This window comes from Anopheles coluzzii, chromosome 3 (assembly GCF_943734685.1).
Source record: "Anopheles coluzzii chromosome 3, AcolN3, whole genome shotgun sequence".
Taxonomy (NCBI): Eukaryota; Metazoa; Arthropoda; class Insecta; order Diptera; family Culicidae; genus Anopheles; species Anopheles coluzzii.
The window spans coordinates 76,169,980-76,187,995 of NC_064671.1; the positions used below are offsets into that span (position 1 = coordinate 76,169,980).

The 18,016-nt window shown below is 44.1% G+C and overlaps 1 protein-coding gene across 1 annotated transcript; it reads left to right on the forward strand.

The window, feature by feature from the left end:
* The first annotated feature begins 15,047 nt into the window (after positions 1-15,047).
* Positions 15,048-17,224, forward strand: LOC120958928 (insulin-like growth factor-binding protein complex acid labile subunit). Its single transcript, XM_040382014.2, has one exon. The coding sequence runs from the start codon at positions 15,172-15,174 to the stop codon at positions 16,789-16,791; it is 1,620 nt and encodes a 539-aa protein (XP_040237948.2). The 5' UTR covers positions 15,048-15,171; the 3' UTR covers positions 16,792-17,224.
* Positions 17,225-18,016: the final 792 nt, after the last annotated feature.

An 18,016-nucleotide genomic window follows, 5' to 3' on the forward strand; every position in this document is an offset into this window, starting at 1 on the left:
AAAAAAAATGTTGTTGATTATTAACAAAATGATCTTTTTAAGTAATTTTGGTATTGTCAGTGACACTAAAAATATCCTCTAACTTTATTGTAAGTTCAAGAAAATGAAGAGAAAAACTATAATAAACTATCGAATTAAATTAAATTAATTATGCTCATGTAAAGCGGCTTTAAGCATCATTAAAAACTAAATTCATTGTGAGATTTTCATTTTGCTCATTATATTTGATGAGGGAAACAGAAAGTGTGACATGAATATACAATTATTTACAGAATTATAATATTTAAAAATTCTAGCCATTTTCTTTCCGTTGTCTAGAGTTTGAATTTCCGTCTGAAATTATGTCAGGACTCCATACAAAACCAAACGCCAAGTCAACATCAGATGGCTTCAGCTTCAGATCCACTATGATTGATTTTTTTGTACTGAAGCATACTTATTTTTTCAATGCATGATAAAACCAGTTTGAATCAATCATTAACAATTAAATAAAAGTTTTTTAACCCTTTTTTTAGCAAAAAAAAAAAAACAAAACGATCTAAATTATTGTAGTTCTATATAGAACGCGACTGTCAATAGGCTAACAAAACTCGAATACACTGAATACACTTTCGCTGAACGGCCCAAAATTTAAGCCTACCAATAATTGGTTTATCCATTGCCGGATAGTCATTCTTGAGGTTCGGTGAAGTCACGCAAGTTGAGTATTTGAGTACAGTGAAATCTCCCTAAGATGTAGTCTCTTCAAGATGAATTGTTTCTTTAATATTTGACCCGTTTGGTCCCGTCTTATTCCTTAAATTTTAAATCTCATCAAGATGAATGTCACCCCAAGGCGATTATGGTTGTTTCTTCGATACTTCATAGCAACACCTTCATAAGTTTTCCTCCCCAGGAATATCTCTCTAAGCTGACGGTCTCTTGAAGATTCACCGTGGAGAGATTTCACTGTATTTGAGACCGGCTCAAGTACACAGAAACAATACAAATATACTATAAAAGATTCAATTCTCATTTCCAATGCCATCCAACAGCAAGGATTGATTATTAGGTCTCCCATAAAGCCAAGCCAAACCAAGAACAATTCAAAAATGATTAATTGAAGCATTGCGAAAATATTCAGCTATATCCAAATATGTAATGTGACATAACGATCTAGAAAAAGCATATCAGCCACATGTTGAAATCGAATGTTGAGGAATCCAAGTTTCATTACTATTTTAAGCCATAAGAACACATGTAAAGAATATTTTAATTGTGGATTTGTGTTTGCTATTCCTTCCAAATAACATTTCTAAAGATATGCTGTGAAAAAAATAAAATGAAATGCTTGACATTTCTGCGTCCATTCTTCATAGCTTTGTATCCGTTCCTCTTCTAACTCACTCGCTTCTAACGAACATTGATAACAATCGAACCGCCATAAAGCCACTAATGATATGCTGGTTAAGTTCCGCAGCACCCAGCATGACACTCATTAGAGCTAAAATAAATATCATTTATATCGTGCGATTCCTGCTCCACCGCACCGTCCCGTTTATGGTGGCCCTGCTGGCCGGGCCGCATCCCGGGAGCCAATTAGCCCGCGCAACGACTCCGAACTAGCAGCACCTACCTAGAGACAGCTTAATCGGGATGGCGTCGGGGGATAATCCGCTTATCGAACTGCTCACACAAGCTCACACAGCCCGCTATCACGATCCCCGAACACACTCGCACACACACGGCCGAGGTCTGGTGTTTTTGCAATAAATCAATTCACATGGCGGTGTGAGCTCCATCGCTGTAGCTGCGATTGCCTCCATCGCTTCCTGGCCCTTCCGACTCAAACCGGTGAGTTTCGTGGGTTCATCTTTTCCACCGGCAAATTAAAGGTAGCAGCATTTCTATTTCTTCCTAATCACAGGAGCGGTTAAATCCGTATCCCGTACGCTATGCCGGCGCTATTTGAGCGTGGAGCAAAAGAGCACGGATCATTGACGGTGCGATCGTTCAGGCGCGGCACGTACTATCGTAAAAGGGTTATATAGGTGCCACTGCGAAAGCAAATAAAACTTTTTCCATCCAATTCCAACCGACAGCATGAGCGGCGGCAACCCACTTGGGAGCGTTTCTCACTAGCCCGTGATCCCGATGGTTTAACCTTTTCACTTCAAGATAAGCGCGTAAAAGCGGCGTGGGGCAAGAAAACATGAACCGCATGAAGCACTTTCCTACTTCCTTGTAGGTGTACGTTTCTTTTCTTTAAGTAATTAAAAAAATCCACCGCCCAAAAGAAAGCGTTTGAAGATTTCGGTTTTTGTGTGCGTGATTCTTTCCGCAAGTTTTTTCAACGATTTTACAGTGCAGGCTTCAGGTAAAAAAAATATCAAAAACGAAATGAATATTGGACGCGCACCGGAATGTTAAGTTTTCCACCTAAAGTTCCGTTGAGGTGGTGCAAAATAATTAAAATCTTTTCAACGGCGGAAGAAAAATTGAACACCAACTACTTGACATGCAGTTCGCTCAAGGAACTACTTCACCCGTTTTCACTGCACTCTGCAAAACCGTTTCTTTACCCGGTCGTGTGCACTGTCTATTGTGTGTGTTTCTTTTCTCTTTATTTTAGGTTACGTTACCATGGTCAAAAGCAGCAATTTCGAAATTGGCCGGGCCGAGCAGTTTGAGCTTCTTTTTATGGGTGATGGAAAACGGAGCCATCCGGTGTCGTAAAATGTTTTATGCCGCACCATCAGAAAGGCACGGAATTTCGGGAGGGATTGCTATGGCGAATTCTTAGGCTTTGATATTTGCTTTGCGCCAAACATTTGGGTGTATGGAGATTGATAGTTCAATCATACTGACAGAATTAGAGAAATAGATAAATTTATTCATTAATTCCTACTTGATCTTGCTGGGATTAGTATGCCTAAAGATGTTTTATTGTGTACGGTAATTCATTTCAATTTGCAAAATAATCTTTTAAAGTAATGAACACGGTTTTCACAACCTTATTATTTTGGATTTCTGCCATATTAATTAATGTCATTATGCACAACTAAAAAAATATTTTAATACAGAAACGTTGAAGACAGACAGATACATACAGGGTTACAATATACTTATATCATACAGAGCCCATACAACCAATGATTATTTAAATATGTTTTGGATACTTCATCTATATTACAGCATACACACCCATACTGCTGGTGCCGGTGAGGAAGATTTTTGATGTGCTCATAAAAATTATACGAGCATGTATTCATCCTAGGCCATCCTTTTACTCCATTTCCCACACACAGCATTCATAATCCTCGTAGCGTGCCAAAATAAAGCTAAAGGCTCTAAAAAACGACTTGATCCTACAGCAAGCGTGCAAGCGAGCGAGTTGAAGATGAATATTCAATTTTTACTCGCTTCTGCCTGTGAATCCTTTGGCAGGCTATTGAATAATAATATTTGCTGACTTTCAATCGCAAATCGCCAATCATATCCACGGCAAAGGCAGCCACTCCCCATCAACTGACATCATAGATTATTCCAAACAGGATATACAGGGAGGGACGAGAAACTCGAGATTAGAATTTTATATCTTAATTATCCAACCATGGCCATTCGTTATTCGATGGTTGGATGTGATCGGAACAATCAGGAAAGAAAAAAAAACCTATGCGTGTTTCTGGTCATGAGAATATTTGCAAACTTGCTTTCCTTCCACGGCTAATTTTCCATGAATGATTGATCAGAACGATAACGGATTATGGATCTAATTAGCCAGTGGCTAGCAGCATCCGAAGCACCATTTCCCCCAGGCTATACAGAACTTCATTTCCCCGTCGGTCGACCCCACGAGGAGTGCCGTCTGGGAGAGTGCAGCTCTGGAGCTCGGGGTTGGTTTTCGAAACGGTCTTTAACCTTTTTGGCAATTATTGGCTCGATGTGTTGCCTCTCCAGCATTCCATCAACTAATCAAGCACCACAATTTGCATACCGAAGCCTCACTATACACTCCAAATTCCCGCATACCGGGCTGCGCCTATTAAAACCAACCGAGCGCAACCGTAGGTCAATTTTTGTGGTGTGGGAAACCGAAGGAGGAGCGGAATAGAAAAAAAAACACTGCTCATGAAAACGTAATTACTTCCCCACCCGATCCGGTAGTGGAAGTGATTCTACGCTTTGGGGGATGTAGAATGGGGTACAGTCGGGTATTTTTTTGCATATTTTGCCCCTACCTATCTTGTACAGGTGGTCCCTCCGGTGGCGGTGTTTTCCTCCCATCAAAACAGACCGGGCAAACAAACCAAACTTGTTGGGGATGTTGGGGAGGGGACATTGGAAACATTAAAAAACAACTCTCCATAACCTATCTGCGCGTATGAATATTCAAAAACACCAGTCAGAAACGTCAGCCGGCGGTAGCTGAACGATATTATGTCAAATGTGGATTAATGATCGTTTGATCGGCCGTGTGGGTTTTGGGGGTGTGAAAAGAAATCAGATAACTTAAACCGCACCGCAACCGTGTATGTGTGTGCGTTTTTTTCGTTTCTTTTTTTGGTATCACCTCCCATGTTTTGGTAGGTAAGCCTTTTTGGTCGCCCGTGACAGCTATGTTATGACCGGTTTAGGGGCTTTTTTGTTGGATCGAATTTGTTTTTGATCTCTGAAGCCACAGGACTTACATCAGTTTTTTTGAATCGAGCTGGTATAGTTGGACACAATGGAACTGAAGATGAATTTGGCGTGGGTAAAATTATTTACAAGTTAAAAATCAATGTTTCTTTTTGATGTCCCTCTGAAACTTAAAAATTCTAATTACTTTGAATTCCGTGTAACGTTAGTACGCTCTTACAACATTATTCTTATCAAGGTTTCACACTGGTATCAGTGGATAATATATTTACTAAACATGGAGGAAACATCTTTGCAAATCACAGTTGATAGAGGATTTTTCAGGAGATCGGGTAACCAAATCTGAAATGTGGAGATTTTATAATATCCATTTTCCATGAAGAGTTGCAAGAGTGTCAACATGTGTCAGCTACTTTACGACTGAAATAAGAAGCTTACATCTTATCTTGATGACCTCAGAGTGAAGTTCATAATACGGAAATCTGAATAAATTTTCATTTTATCATTTTATCATATTTTTTGCTAAACAGTAACAAAGATTTAAAAAATATATCCCAAAGATCTAGAAGATAACATACTTTAATTTATCCTGGTATAAAACAACCATCCTTCATCCTAGGAACATTGAAGCTCTAAAGTGTCATTTGATGTTGACAGTAGTCTTGAAGTTGATGAGCAGAAAAAAAAGTTATGCAATTCAAACTAAAACCTGAGATTTTGAGGCCTTATACAACAAGAATCATCAAATCTGGCCCGTGATCCAAAAAAGACCCATCAGCTTGTTAGGTCAAATACGAAATAGTAGAACATTCAAACACTCCAAAGCTGATCCTTTTTAGATAAATTGTGGAAGATATTAATAAGAGTATTGGTGTATATTTAGAAGCTGTAGAATTGATTCCAAATGCTAATGATTGGTGAGGATTATATTTTTGATAAACAACAGCTCATATATTCTACTTGAATATACTATTCAGGATCTAGATGGTGAAAATTTAAATGTCTTTTTTATCCGGTGCTTCATCCACTTCAACTGTACTTTAACCTAGTTTAATCACAACAACTTCAAGAATCTCGCCAACATGTGAAATACAACCGATTGCTAAAGGCGTGCATAACTGCAAAGCTTTTGCCACCGTCCACCTCAACCAAAGCCCAGATGTGCCAACTATCAACTGCCCCGGCTCCAAATACATCCCTGCCCTGCCACCCCTTCCTTGCGGGGTTTGTAATAAATATGTAAATTCCATCGAGTGGATTAATGTGAGATTAATTAATTTGAAAGGAAATTAAATCAAAAGTGGAATTAACCAACGAATGAAACGAAAGGAGAGTAAAAAGAGCAAAGCAATAACAAAAACAACGAAAACCAACACAACACCAAAACAGCATCGCTCCCCCGATGGAAATTCAAAGCACACAGGCACAATCTCCGTCGATTAAGTGGCCGCCGGTTGAGATTTCCGGTGGTAATGGGTGGTTGGGGTGAGGTGAGGGCCAGAAGAAAACTGCTACTACCCGTAGCCGGGAAATAAAGAGGAAGAAGGAGAAAAAAAACAACACCACTGTTGGCCGGTGTAAATTTCATTAAGCGAAGCGTTTGCATGCGTCCGTCGTGGTCAGGAAGCTGGCAAACGATTGGGAACGGTTTTTTTTTTTGCTTCATCGCTTTGAACAGCAGCACCAGCAGCAGCTGAAGAATGTTAATGACTGGTGGAGAGCGGACTATCGATTGGGTTTTGGGAGCCAACTCCAACAGGTTCCGAAAAAGCAGCCACTAGCGCGGGGAGGGAAAACATCCCAGGCCCAGGGATTGGATCAGCAGCAGCAGCTGTTTGCCGGCGCAGTTTTTGGGGGGAAGTGTTCGATCTGCAAACGGTTCTACCCCGCTCAACGGCGGCACATATCAAGCAATCAAGTCAAAAACCTCCACTAGGACGCCCGGAGCACCAGAGCACCATCTTCAGCGGTACGGAACCCATCACGTACTTCACACCTTCGAAAGCCCACTGCTCGGGGTGCTCGAGTGGCCGTCGTTCGATTAATGGGAGCCTGAATGATGGTGCCGCGTCAGTCCGGCTGGAATGGTCTTCAAATTGAAGTTGGTGATTTGAATAAATTTGCTTCAATATTGGTCTCAGCTCGCGGGCATATCAAGAGCCTCGTGTGCTGCGTGTTCCCGAGAACCGAAGTTTCGCTCTTGAGCAGCAGTTATGATTCGTACAAGTGACAGCTCGATCGAAGCTGTGTTTGGTGTTTGATGCACACGGATGTCTCTTCAGATTTCAGTCTTTTCGGCTCGATCGATGGGCTCTTAATAACAAACGATCGATGGGTTATGCTCCTCTAGACATTCTATTCTCATCATTCCAATTTTAAGTTCCAGGAAGATTTCCAAACCTTGGCTGGAATGTTTGAGAAGCTTTTGGTGGGTGAAGTTTTCACTCCGCATCATAATTTCTTTCCAAGGACTTTCCAAACTCAACGGCAAAACATTATTGCAACTGTGCGTTGCGTGCCCTTGGTCGTGAGGTTTATCACCTTGGCACACCGTAGCCGTCACTGCCGCTCATGCTCTCGCTGTCGTGTGCAGGCAATTAGAACAAATTGCCAACTGTCCCTGCCATTCGCTGCGAGCAGCAATCGTCTGTAAAACCTTCGCCATCCCCGCTAACACCGGAAGGACAATTGCATTTTGGAGGTTGTCAAAAACGAATTTAACGTTCGAGTGAATATCCCGCACCACACGCCACACGCTGCAGACCATTAAACACGGAAAAGTTCTTCACCCCTGGGCTCATCCTACGGATAGGGTCTTTCTCCTTAAAACCCATTATGCCCCGAAGTTGGTCGCTTTCTGCGTCTGCCCATGGTGAGGGTGTGCATACAATAAACACCCATCATTTGAAGGTACACTGTCTGGCTGGGCGAAGGATGACCCTGAAGCAGCAGCGTCTAGGTTCCCCGGTGCGCGTGAAGGCAGCCGCATCAGCAGCCGCCGGCTAACTCCCCGCTCGGAAACGTCTTCCAAATCAGCTGCCAATTATCATAACAAAACCTGGCCATAATTATACTTTATTTATGATAATTATCGCCTTCCAGAACGTGGCAGGCCCTATTGAATGACGGTGCAGACTTTCTTCCTGGGCTTTTGATAATTTATGCTTCGTCTAGCAAAGCCCCATTTCGGTGTCCACCGGGCCTATTCGCAACGCTCCTAGAGAACGTAGACGAAACTCTTCTTATCCGATCGGCATAGTTTTAAAAGCGAACTGCGACTGCATATTGGAGCCGCAAATATTGCTCAAACAAAACAAAAGCAACAAAGGGCACAACCGATTCGGGGGCTTCCGAGCTGTCACTCACTCACTCGAGCCGGTTTAAGCAGGAAGCTTTTGTTTGCATTTCCAAGGTTTAACACGCGAACGAGCGAAGAAAGCGTTAACGTTCATTGCAACGATAGATGCGTAGATATTTCTCTCTCTGTTTAAATGTCTAACCCATGCGGCATGCTTCCACATAATAATCCACTTGTCAGTTCGCCTAATGACGGAAGTCAAGCTGCAGTGTCAGTGCGCACCCACATTCGGTGGAAGAGTGGTGACGCCGCGTCATAAAATGCTAAAACGAGTAATATTTTTCCGTCTATTATCGGGCACCCGGTTTTTCCTAGCGCGACAGGCAAGAGTGCGTGTTTGTTTTAACACTCCGAGCGTCCACCCGTGACAAGCGTTCGTAGCGTACGGACCCGCACGCCCGCTACCGGCGTTGTGTGGAGTACGCACGAAACCTTTGGTAGATGAAAATTAACTTGTAGAACAAATAAAGAAGTTTAGTTTCCCATTTTCGTCCGCGCACCATAACGGCCCATTGTTTCGAGTGAGTTTTAGAGCTTCATTATATCGCGCTTGGGAGGGTTTAGTCGAGAGGGGTTTTACATAATGTTGGTGCAATTGTAAATCGCCACCGAATCTTTCCCTGGTTCCCCTGAAGGAGAAAAACGGGCCATCATCACAGGCAAATCATTGTCTAGAACACGGGTGAGTGGTGAGTGCGGAAGCGTCCTATTCACATAGGACCGTGAACGTGGCAATGTTGCTTCGTTTCTCTTCGCTTGTTTTCCATTCCATCAGGAGGAAGCGGAGGGTGGATAAATTTCACCACTTATATGCAACCGAGACCCTCCGGATGAAAATGTGGCGCATACCTGGAGGAATGTAGTTTTTCCTAATCTTTTAGATTAATGCAAACGATCAAACAAGTTCGTCCGCGTCTTGTCCGCGCTACGAAAATGTATGCAGCAGCCCACCGCAATGTTGTTTATTTGGTTGGATGTGTTCCCCAAAAGAAATCCCCCCCTTCTCCGGGAAGCAATGAGTATAAAAACATATTTTTATTACATATACTTTATGACGGCTGAAAGAGACATTTGTGTCAAACGTTTGCTTAAAATCTCATTCTATTTAAAGTAAATTATAACATTGTGTGCGCTTTGCTGCCCATTTGTGTGTAAGCATCGCCGGCCGGTCTAATTTGTTGTGCGATGTTTCAGAAGCAGCAGAGCGGCAGAAGCAACGGCCCCATGATAAAAAAAGGTAAATAGAACCATTTAAAAACATAAATTTGTTTTTAGTAGACATTTGGTTCTTTGTGATGATGTTGTTAACTTTCGGCCTTAAGTGGTACTATTGCCCGGTTAATGCCTTCGCTTTTCTTATCAGATTTGGCGGAATTTATTTGGCGTAGAAATGGTTGAAAGCAGATGATTGCGGGCTTCGTTGAGTTACAAGAATAGAAGAAAGAATGTATGGCTATGATAATTTTAGGCTGTGCTAGAAATAGCTGGACTCGTTAAGTTAAAAATATAATTTAAGTACATTTTTTTGGTTGATTTTTGGTCTGGTTTTGTTAGATAAAATTTCAAATAAAAAAGAAGGGATGTCTTCACCTAAACGCTTAAATAATGTTTCAGTGAATAAGATGATTATCATTGTGAATATCTTGCTTCAATAATTGGCTTGAAAGCAACTTTTACCTGAAATATGCTCAAATTATGTTTGTTGAACATTAGAAATTATTTATTTGCTTACAGATGTGTCTTGCACATTTCAGGCAAAGACAAATAGAGTGCTTTGAGGCTATCTTACCCATAATCCCTAAATTATTTCCCTAGTCTCTGTCTTGATCCGGTGTCGTAAAAATAAGATATTACATGCAAATGAGTGCATTTTTTAGCTATTTGGATGGGTTAATTTTGTCATATCTAGTTATTGTTCGTTTTATCCATATAGGGTACACCTGTACTCATCAAAAAGTATGTTACGAGAGCTGAGAGTTCTCGAAGGCGCCTAGTTGTTGCTTTTTTTCCCAATAAACCAGACTAATTGATTTTTTAGTATCAAGTAAACATTGAATTACCTTAGAAAGGTGCTAAATCCTCTGTAATCCAACTACAGGGCAATGAGAGGGATAATTTGGCGTGCTCATTTACCCTGTGGATGACCACATTTTAATTTTTCAACGAACGAAATCATACATAAAAAATTTACATTGTTTTTGGAAAAAATTACCAAACTTATTCTAAATTAAACCTTTTTGATAACTACTGCTATCTTTATTGTTCTGCTCAGGTATTTTGATTAGAAAAAATACGAATAAATTTTAGGCGAAAATATCTGAAATCGATAATACAATAACAATTTAAAGAAAAACCAATCAAGATAAGTCATTTATTGACAAATTCGTAACAAACACAATCCAGGATTTGTATGATATACTCTATTATTAAACATTGGTAAATGCTTTTATACTGAATTTTGCATTAACTTTAATCGTTTGCATTTCATTGAACATAAAATAAATATCCCATAGTTACCATCTATTTTCTTCAGAACCCTTTAAATAGTTCACTACTAAATTAAACCAGGGCAATAAATCTTTATGAATTGGAATATCAAACCACAATAAGGTAGATTCTTGTAACTCTTCACCCTTCTCAGCTTCTTATCGTGGTTTACAAAAGTGTTCTCCGATCACCGACCGCCGACCTGCGTGCAACGCATTCTTCACGTTCATTCCAATTTTGGAGAAACAGATAACGGCTATCAATTTGTTCAACCACGATCCGGTCATCACTCCAACACCACCGTTGTCGTCAACAAGTAAGGGGTAATGTTTAACTTTCCCAAAAAAGAGACGCACGCGCACCCTACACTTTGGTGATGTCGATCGTTGGTCGCCGATCAGCAATTAAATCAAACATTTATTCACCTCAGCCGGAGGCGAAGAAAGACCGACTCAAGGGGCTCAAGACATGCCGGAATCCAAAACCGGAGATAGCGGCGTCATTGGTGGTGGTGGTGGATTTCATCCCCGAGCAGCCGATCGGTCCCCTTAAAGAGGGACCCAAATTAATAATCCAGTGCCTTCGAGAGCGTGCATTTCGGTGCTGTCAGTATTTAATCATTTATCGAAACGAGAGTAAACTCGCCTTCGTCTTGTTGGTTCTGTTCTTGGATGCTTTTTCTTCTCCTTTTTTTTTTACTCCAGAGAAGGCAAGTTTGGTGTTGGAGAACGAGTACTGGCTTTCCGTCTTCCGTTTGGGCGTTCCGTTCGTCACCCTAAGGGTAAGAGGTGCGCACGAGAGCACTCGCCCAAAACAGCCAGAAGCGTTGACTTCAAAATTCTAGACGCGGCAAAAGCTTCCACCCCGGGCCCCGACCAAACGGAGAATGATGGAAGACTGGCGAGCAACTTCTAAACGCCACGGTCAAGAAAAATGATGCTTGCAACAGTGGAAGCGTTGGACGGACGTGAGGAGACGAAGCAGTGAGCCACCGACGGGCGATCGGTGGTGGCATGATAAATTATAATTTTTAATTACATTTGTAAACCGTTTTATTTCCTCGGAGTGTTTTGCCGGAGCCGGGGGATCGGAAGGCTGTGTGGGTTGGTCACAGCAGTTCTTTGTTCTACCAACAAGTTCATGCTTCTGGCACACGTTCCTTTTCAGAGTCGTTTTTCCTGAGGGTACTTTACAAGGCACCCCGGCGTGAGCGGGGTTTGCCAGGCCGCGGACGACGACGGCGAGGGCTCCAAAACTGGCCATCAATAATTCGGTGCCGTTTTGAGTCTATTTCTCCATCCATTCCGGACCCTCCCCGCAGGTGACCGGCCCAGAAGGGACGACCCCAGGGGAGTTGTACACGAAACCCTAAACCCAACGAGTTAAGAAGCAAACCTCCAAAGACACGGCAACTTTTTCGGGAGTCATTTTTCATTCCCGTAAAGCGCGTCACGTTCCTCGGGGTCGCCCCGTTGAAACGGCCACGGCTACTCACCCGCAGGGGGAATTACTACGTCGTTTTTGGGCTTTCTGGGACCTCGGATCTGTACCTACTTGCCCCTCTCTGGTGCCAACTCTCTATATGGGTCCAGCTCTGTTCGGGATCGATTTTCAGCTCAACCAAAACTAGAGCTTTGCATTTTGGGGAGACGTCGCGACAAAGGTAACAGGAACGACCATGGTCAAACGACCTCAGACGAGCCGGCACATTTGCTGCGGTCCATTCGCCCGGGTGGTGTAGCTAACATGCATCACAAATTAGCATACGCGAGTAGGAAATGCGTTTTTAATTAGGCTCCCTTTTTGGGACGTAAAAAAAAGGGCCATCGACGGTGAAACCGGACGCGAGCTGGGTGTGTGTATGTCATGGATTTTTCCCCACATAAATTCCCCAGCGCGATTTGAAAACCGCGGGCTCGCACGGACTATTACTCAAACGTGTATCGATTTTGTGTGGCCGAGGAGGGAAGCCCGAGAACCCTTTAGGTGAGCAGAAGGGAGTTTAATTAATTAAATTCCTTCCAAAGTGATGTAAAATTTGCATTTTTATTGACAAATGTATGTGTTCTGATCGCTGTGCTACGCGTGTGTTTTTGTCAAGTTGGTATGGAGTGGCTCTGGGAATGGGGACACTAGACATTCAAATGAAAGTTTGAAACAGTTGAAATGGGAATCTGATCGTGTTGAATAAATTTCCTGTAACAATAACACAAAGCTCACAAAATCAAAAGCGCTGCTGTTTGCTCTATGCTATCATGTTTCTAAAGCAAATGGCGAATGTCAAGCGATGGAAGTAAAGCGCTATCAAAATTAGATGAAATAGTGCAATATAATCTATTTCATTTCGAATATTGAACAATTAGCTTCTTATTGCTGATAAACCTTCAACACACTATTTCAACAATTATGCTTCGGGTGATGCTTGCTTTTGTACTGAGATTATTGTGCAAATTTAGATCTGATGTTTGTAGTCAGCTGGATAGACAGTAGACTTTACTGTTGAGATATATGTATTCAATTTTAATATTGAATTAAACAATTTAATTGATCGGAATGAAACAAAGCGGTATTCATATAACCCTCACTTGTGTTGAAGGACCTTAGGATAGACGTCATTGAGGAAATTCAATCAAAGCGTTCTAAATAAAGCTCAACAAATTAGATTTTTTACGAAAAAAGAAAAAGTTGGTTTTGTGTAACCACATTTCGGGTAAGAAACTCCCGCATCAATGTAAATGTTCTTGATTTCAAAAGAAATTACATTTTCAGCAATCGAATCCACAAAACAACATAATTATTTAGCGATGTATGGGATACAAATCTTTGATCAAAATTTAATCATTCAGATGTTTAGACATCTCCGATATTTCAGTTATGAAACGTCACTCATAACATCTTACTCTTTCTTTAAGGTAAACACATTCTCCACTAAAAGAATGACTATCATTTTTGCTCTTTAGTTTTTTGATGACGTTAGAGCCAACATCAGCCTCATTCAAAAGCATGATGCAGCAGTTTAAAGGAAACGGACCATCCCAAGAATCGCTCCTCACCCTCCAAACACGTTTATCAGCAGCCGATCGATTATCATGCGAAACAATTATACACCACCAGGATCGTTTATGTTTGGTCGCACCGTGAACAAACCATGAACACCATCAACAAACAAACTGGTGTGGCCATCAAAGCCAAACCAACAATGCTGCTTTTGTAAGAATGGCTTTGTTTTACTTCAATTACCCGTTCACTTGGAGGCGCGAACCAAACCCAAACAGCGCGGATTGGATTCCTCCCATTCGTCCGAAAAGTTCCCCGAACCGGCCGTCGAGTGTCGTGTGTGTGTGTGCGGTTGAGTTGATTTAAAGTGTGAAACTCCCATAGCCTCAGTTCCAATATCAGACAGCACCGATCTTGACAGCAGCGTTGGCAGCTTTAAGCAGCTCGACACGTCACGGTAACAATCGTAAAGGCACACAGAACACTTGGGACACCACAGCCACCAAGAACGCATCCACCAGACGAGCATCAAATCAAAACAATGATACTCGGGATGGTCCTCTCAAAAGTCAATTTAACTCTACCGGGGCGTGCCGGCAGGGGAAGGTGAAAAAGCGGTTCGGTTTCCAGTCGGTGTCAGTCATCGAGCCGGGGGAGAGTGTTCCCCGTGGGACACTTGACTGCCAGACGCAGAGCGTGGCAGCGAAAGAACCTGACGAAGCTTGGAAAAACAAACCCGAACCCGGCCCACGGGAAGGATCAAGTGGCTAGCTGCAAAACGGACTCGAGCTGGATTTTCGTATGAATTATTCATCCTCGTACAAAAGGCAGCACCGTGAGCTGCTCCCCGTAAGCTCGGGCGCATCATCAAAGAGGCGAAAGTCTTCCGGTACTGTGTGTTTATGCTGCTGGGATAGCCTGACGTTGAGCAATCGTCTGTACACGCCAAGAATTGCCAACACCGTGCAGCAATGATGCGTTGTTTTTGTGTGTTAGAATTTTAAATTAAAAGACAACCTTTCCAATTCCTACAATGTCATCATCATAATTTTGTGCCAGGCTCCATTGCACCCGTTTGCCGGTGTGTTCCCGGACAAGAAGATACACAAGCAGATACACAAAAACGGGAATCATGGTGCTGCAGGTGCATTGCACGCCAAGACGATTATAAATTGCCGAATTATGCTTCCCAGACTCGCCTGTTTCTCAAGATGAAGCTATCTTGGGATAGGTTCTAGGTGACGTTCGTGCATCGTTTTTGTCAATCTCTTTCTTTGCTAGAAGAGGAGACAGTATTCGAAATGCATCGTACTTGAATGCCATGCCTGGAATACAAATTCAACGATCATTTGATCCTCATTTCTTTTCCATTTCTTTTTGGGTGCTCTTCTCAAAATAAATAGAGAGCTATCTCAGACCCAAAACAAGAGAGCAAGGGAGCGACCTGTTGCCACTCATTTATGCTGCGAGAGTGAGTGCATTCCATCACATCCGCGAGAAAGAGAGTAAGCTGAGCGAAGATCTCGGCACACGATCATGCTGCATGAGTACCTGAGGGCCGGCCCTTGAGCATAAAAAGGGGCACCCGGCACAGCTCGAGACACACTTTGACGATCACTTCGAAACCGAACACATCGCACGTTCTGGTTCGAAGCTTAAGAGGGATAAGAGTTCAGTTCTAGCTAGCAAGAATCGGCTAAATCTGCAAGATGGTGTCAGTGAAGAACTTCTGTGTTGTGTTTGGTGTGCTGGCGTGTGTTTTGGCGCCATTCGCGAGTGGCGCTGCTGCCTACTGCCCGTCGCGGTGTGTTTGTGACGATGTGAAACTGCACGTGACCTGTGGCGAAGGCGAGCTGGATGTGCTCCCGATCGCGCTCAATCCCGCCATCGAGCGGCTGGTGATAAAGTTCAATCGCATCAAGGCGATCGATTCGTCGATCCAGTTCTACAGTGATCTGACCATGCTAGACCTGAGCTACAACCATCTGCTCGGGCTGCCGAAAAGCATCTTCCGGTATCAGAAGCGTTTGTTGCAGCTGCACCTGAACAACAACAAGATCGCCTCGATCGGTAACAAAACGTTCGCCGGTATGGATGAGCTGCGAGTGTTGAATTTGCGTGGCAACTTCATTGAGCAAGTGAGCAAGGGTCTTTTCCGTGCCCTGCCCAAGCTGGAGGAGCTAAACTTGGGGGAAAATCAAATCGCTACGCTGCACCCGGAAGCGTTCGAAGGTCTGCCCTATCTGCGCATTCTGCATCTGGACGATAATGCGATCAACGTGATTCCTACGCCCTCGTTCACGCCGCTCCGTCTGCTGGCTGAGCTGTACCTGGGGCTGAACACGCTGAACCAGATTCAGCCCGGCTCGTTCGAGGGACTGCAGCATCTGCGTCGGCTGGATGTGCGCGGCTCGATGCTGGTTAACCTGACGATCGATACGTTTCGTGGTCTGGAGAACGTACGATCCCTGGACATCTCCGACAATCATCTGCTGAAGGTGCCGACCGTAGCGCTCAGTGTGCTAACACGCCTGGAGGAGCTCGCGATCGGACAGAACGACTTTGAACTGATCCCGGAGGGAGCGTTCTTCGGCCTTTCCAACCTGCGCAAAGTGTCCATCTCGGGTGCACTAAATCTGCAGCGCATACAGTCCGGTGCGTTCGCCTCCAACACCAACCTGGACACGATCGTGATCGCTTCCAACCGCATGCTGCAGGAGCTGGACGAGGGCGCCTTCTCGGGGCTGCCCCACATCGAGAACGTGATTCTGCGCGACAACGCGTTCCGGACGTTCCGCGAGGAGCTGCTGCCGTGGAAGCAGCTGCGCAACTTTGACATTTCCGGCAATCCGCTCGCCTGCAACTGCCACCTGCGCTGGATGAAGGATTTGCTGCGCGACAAACCGGAGCTGGAAACGGAACAAAGCCAGGTGATCTGCCAGTATCCGGAGCGGTTCGCTGGAGAGGCGCTACGGGAGATTAGCTCCGAGCTGCTTGGCTGTCATCAGCGCCCCTCGAAGGAGCGCGCAATGGTGGGAGTTGTGCTGGTAGCGTCCGCTGCCTCCCTGACCACCTTCATCCTGGTGGCCTATCGCCTGCGTCATCGGCTGGTGGATGTGCTAGGCCCCAACTGGCACAACAAGCGCAACGCCCTGAAGGAGGAGAAGGATCTGGAGTTTGTCAAGTCCTTCCCCGAGATTGAGTACCATCAGCCGAACTTTAACATCTACACCTGCAACTACCAGCAGATGTACCAGCAGAAGCCACCGTGTCCGCCCCAGTTCCAGCACCACATCTACGAAACGCCCATCCCAGTGTCCGACCTGTAAGCGCTGCCGGCAAGCAACGGCTTCCAGGGGGGATACTTGGGAGACTTCGGGCCTCATCGCACTGGATGATCACATGTGCCTGTCAATCAGGCGCGTCACCGCGTAATCGAAGGAATAATCACGTTCGGATTACCGGCAAGCCAGCCACCAAGCCTACAGCAAACAGTGGGCTCGGACGGAGCATCGTTGCTGACCCGGCACAGTTTGGAAGTGGCACACGGGAAACATAGCGCAATGGAAGCGAGTTTCATTTACTGTCCACGACCGCGACCGAGCAGGGCAGCGGTGCCAACGGAGGGGAGGGCAATTGGCGAATTAAAACAAAACGAGTTCATTAAATTGCTTTCGTGAACAGGGAGAGAGGAGAACATTATAAAGGAGTAATAAAACTGGTCAAAGACAAAGACGAACAAAACAACAAAAAAAAAAAACTTAAGCTCTTGCTTCCTTCAGTGCGTTCTTTATTCCGAAAGTTTATACGTTTCCAGTCCAGGGGTTTGTTTCTGTGCTATCCAAGCTTGGCTGGTGGGTCAAGTTCATGGTGCCTCGCTTCTACGCTCTCTTCGGTCGGAGAGCCTCCACCCCGCAGAGATGCCTGAGGTGTCCTTTTTTCCCGTACACTCCCTGAAGATTTTAATCGGTCCGCTTCTCTAGCTCCTTTCCCAGCTTTGCCCAATGTCCCGATCCTTGCTCGTTCTCCGATCGTGGGATTTCGTTTTTTTAGTGCCCTTTAGTCTCTTCTTTCTTTTTCGCTCGCACTGTCTCTACGCGGAGCGAGTTGTTCGTCGAGTCGGTTTCTTTCCTTCCGTTGTCATTATTGGGACAAGATTTATGCTATGACGAGATAAAAAAAGCCAGGCAAGCGAACGAATAGCAGAGACACAGCGATCGAGCGATGATGCTTGGTCCATAAACCTTTCACTCACTCACTGCACCGTAACTTCACCGTTCGGCTATTCTCCTTCGTTCCTGTTGCTGTGGATCTTCATCATCATACTGCATCAAGACTGCACACTTGCAGAGATCTGCAGCTCAGAAAAGTTGCACGTGTGCTTGGGCTGTGGGTTTGGAAGTTGAGTAGAATTTCTCTTTTCGCTGTTTCTTCTGTACTGTTGCTCATAGTGCCTCTTTACCGTAACCTTAATGTGTTTGTTACAGCTACTCCTTAAACTTTTGTTCCCTTCCTTTGCTTGAACCGGGAATGTTTTGCCTCTCTCCCTTTGGT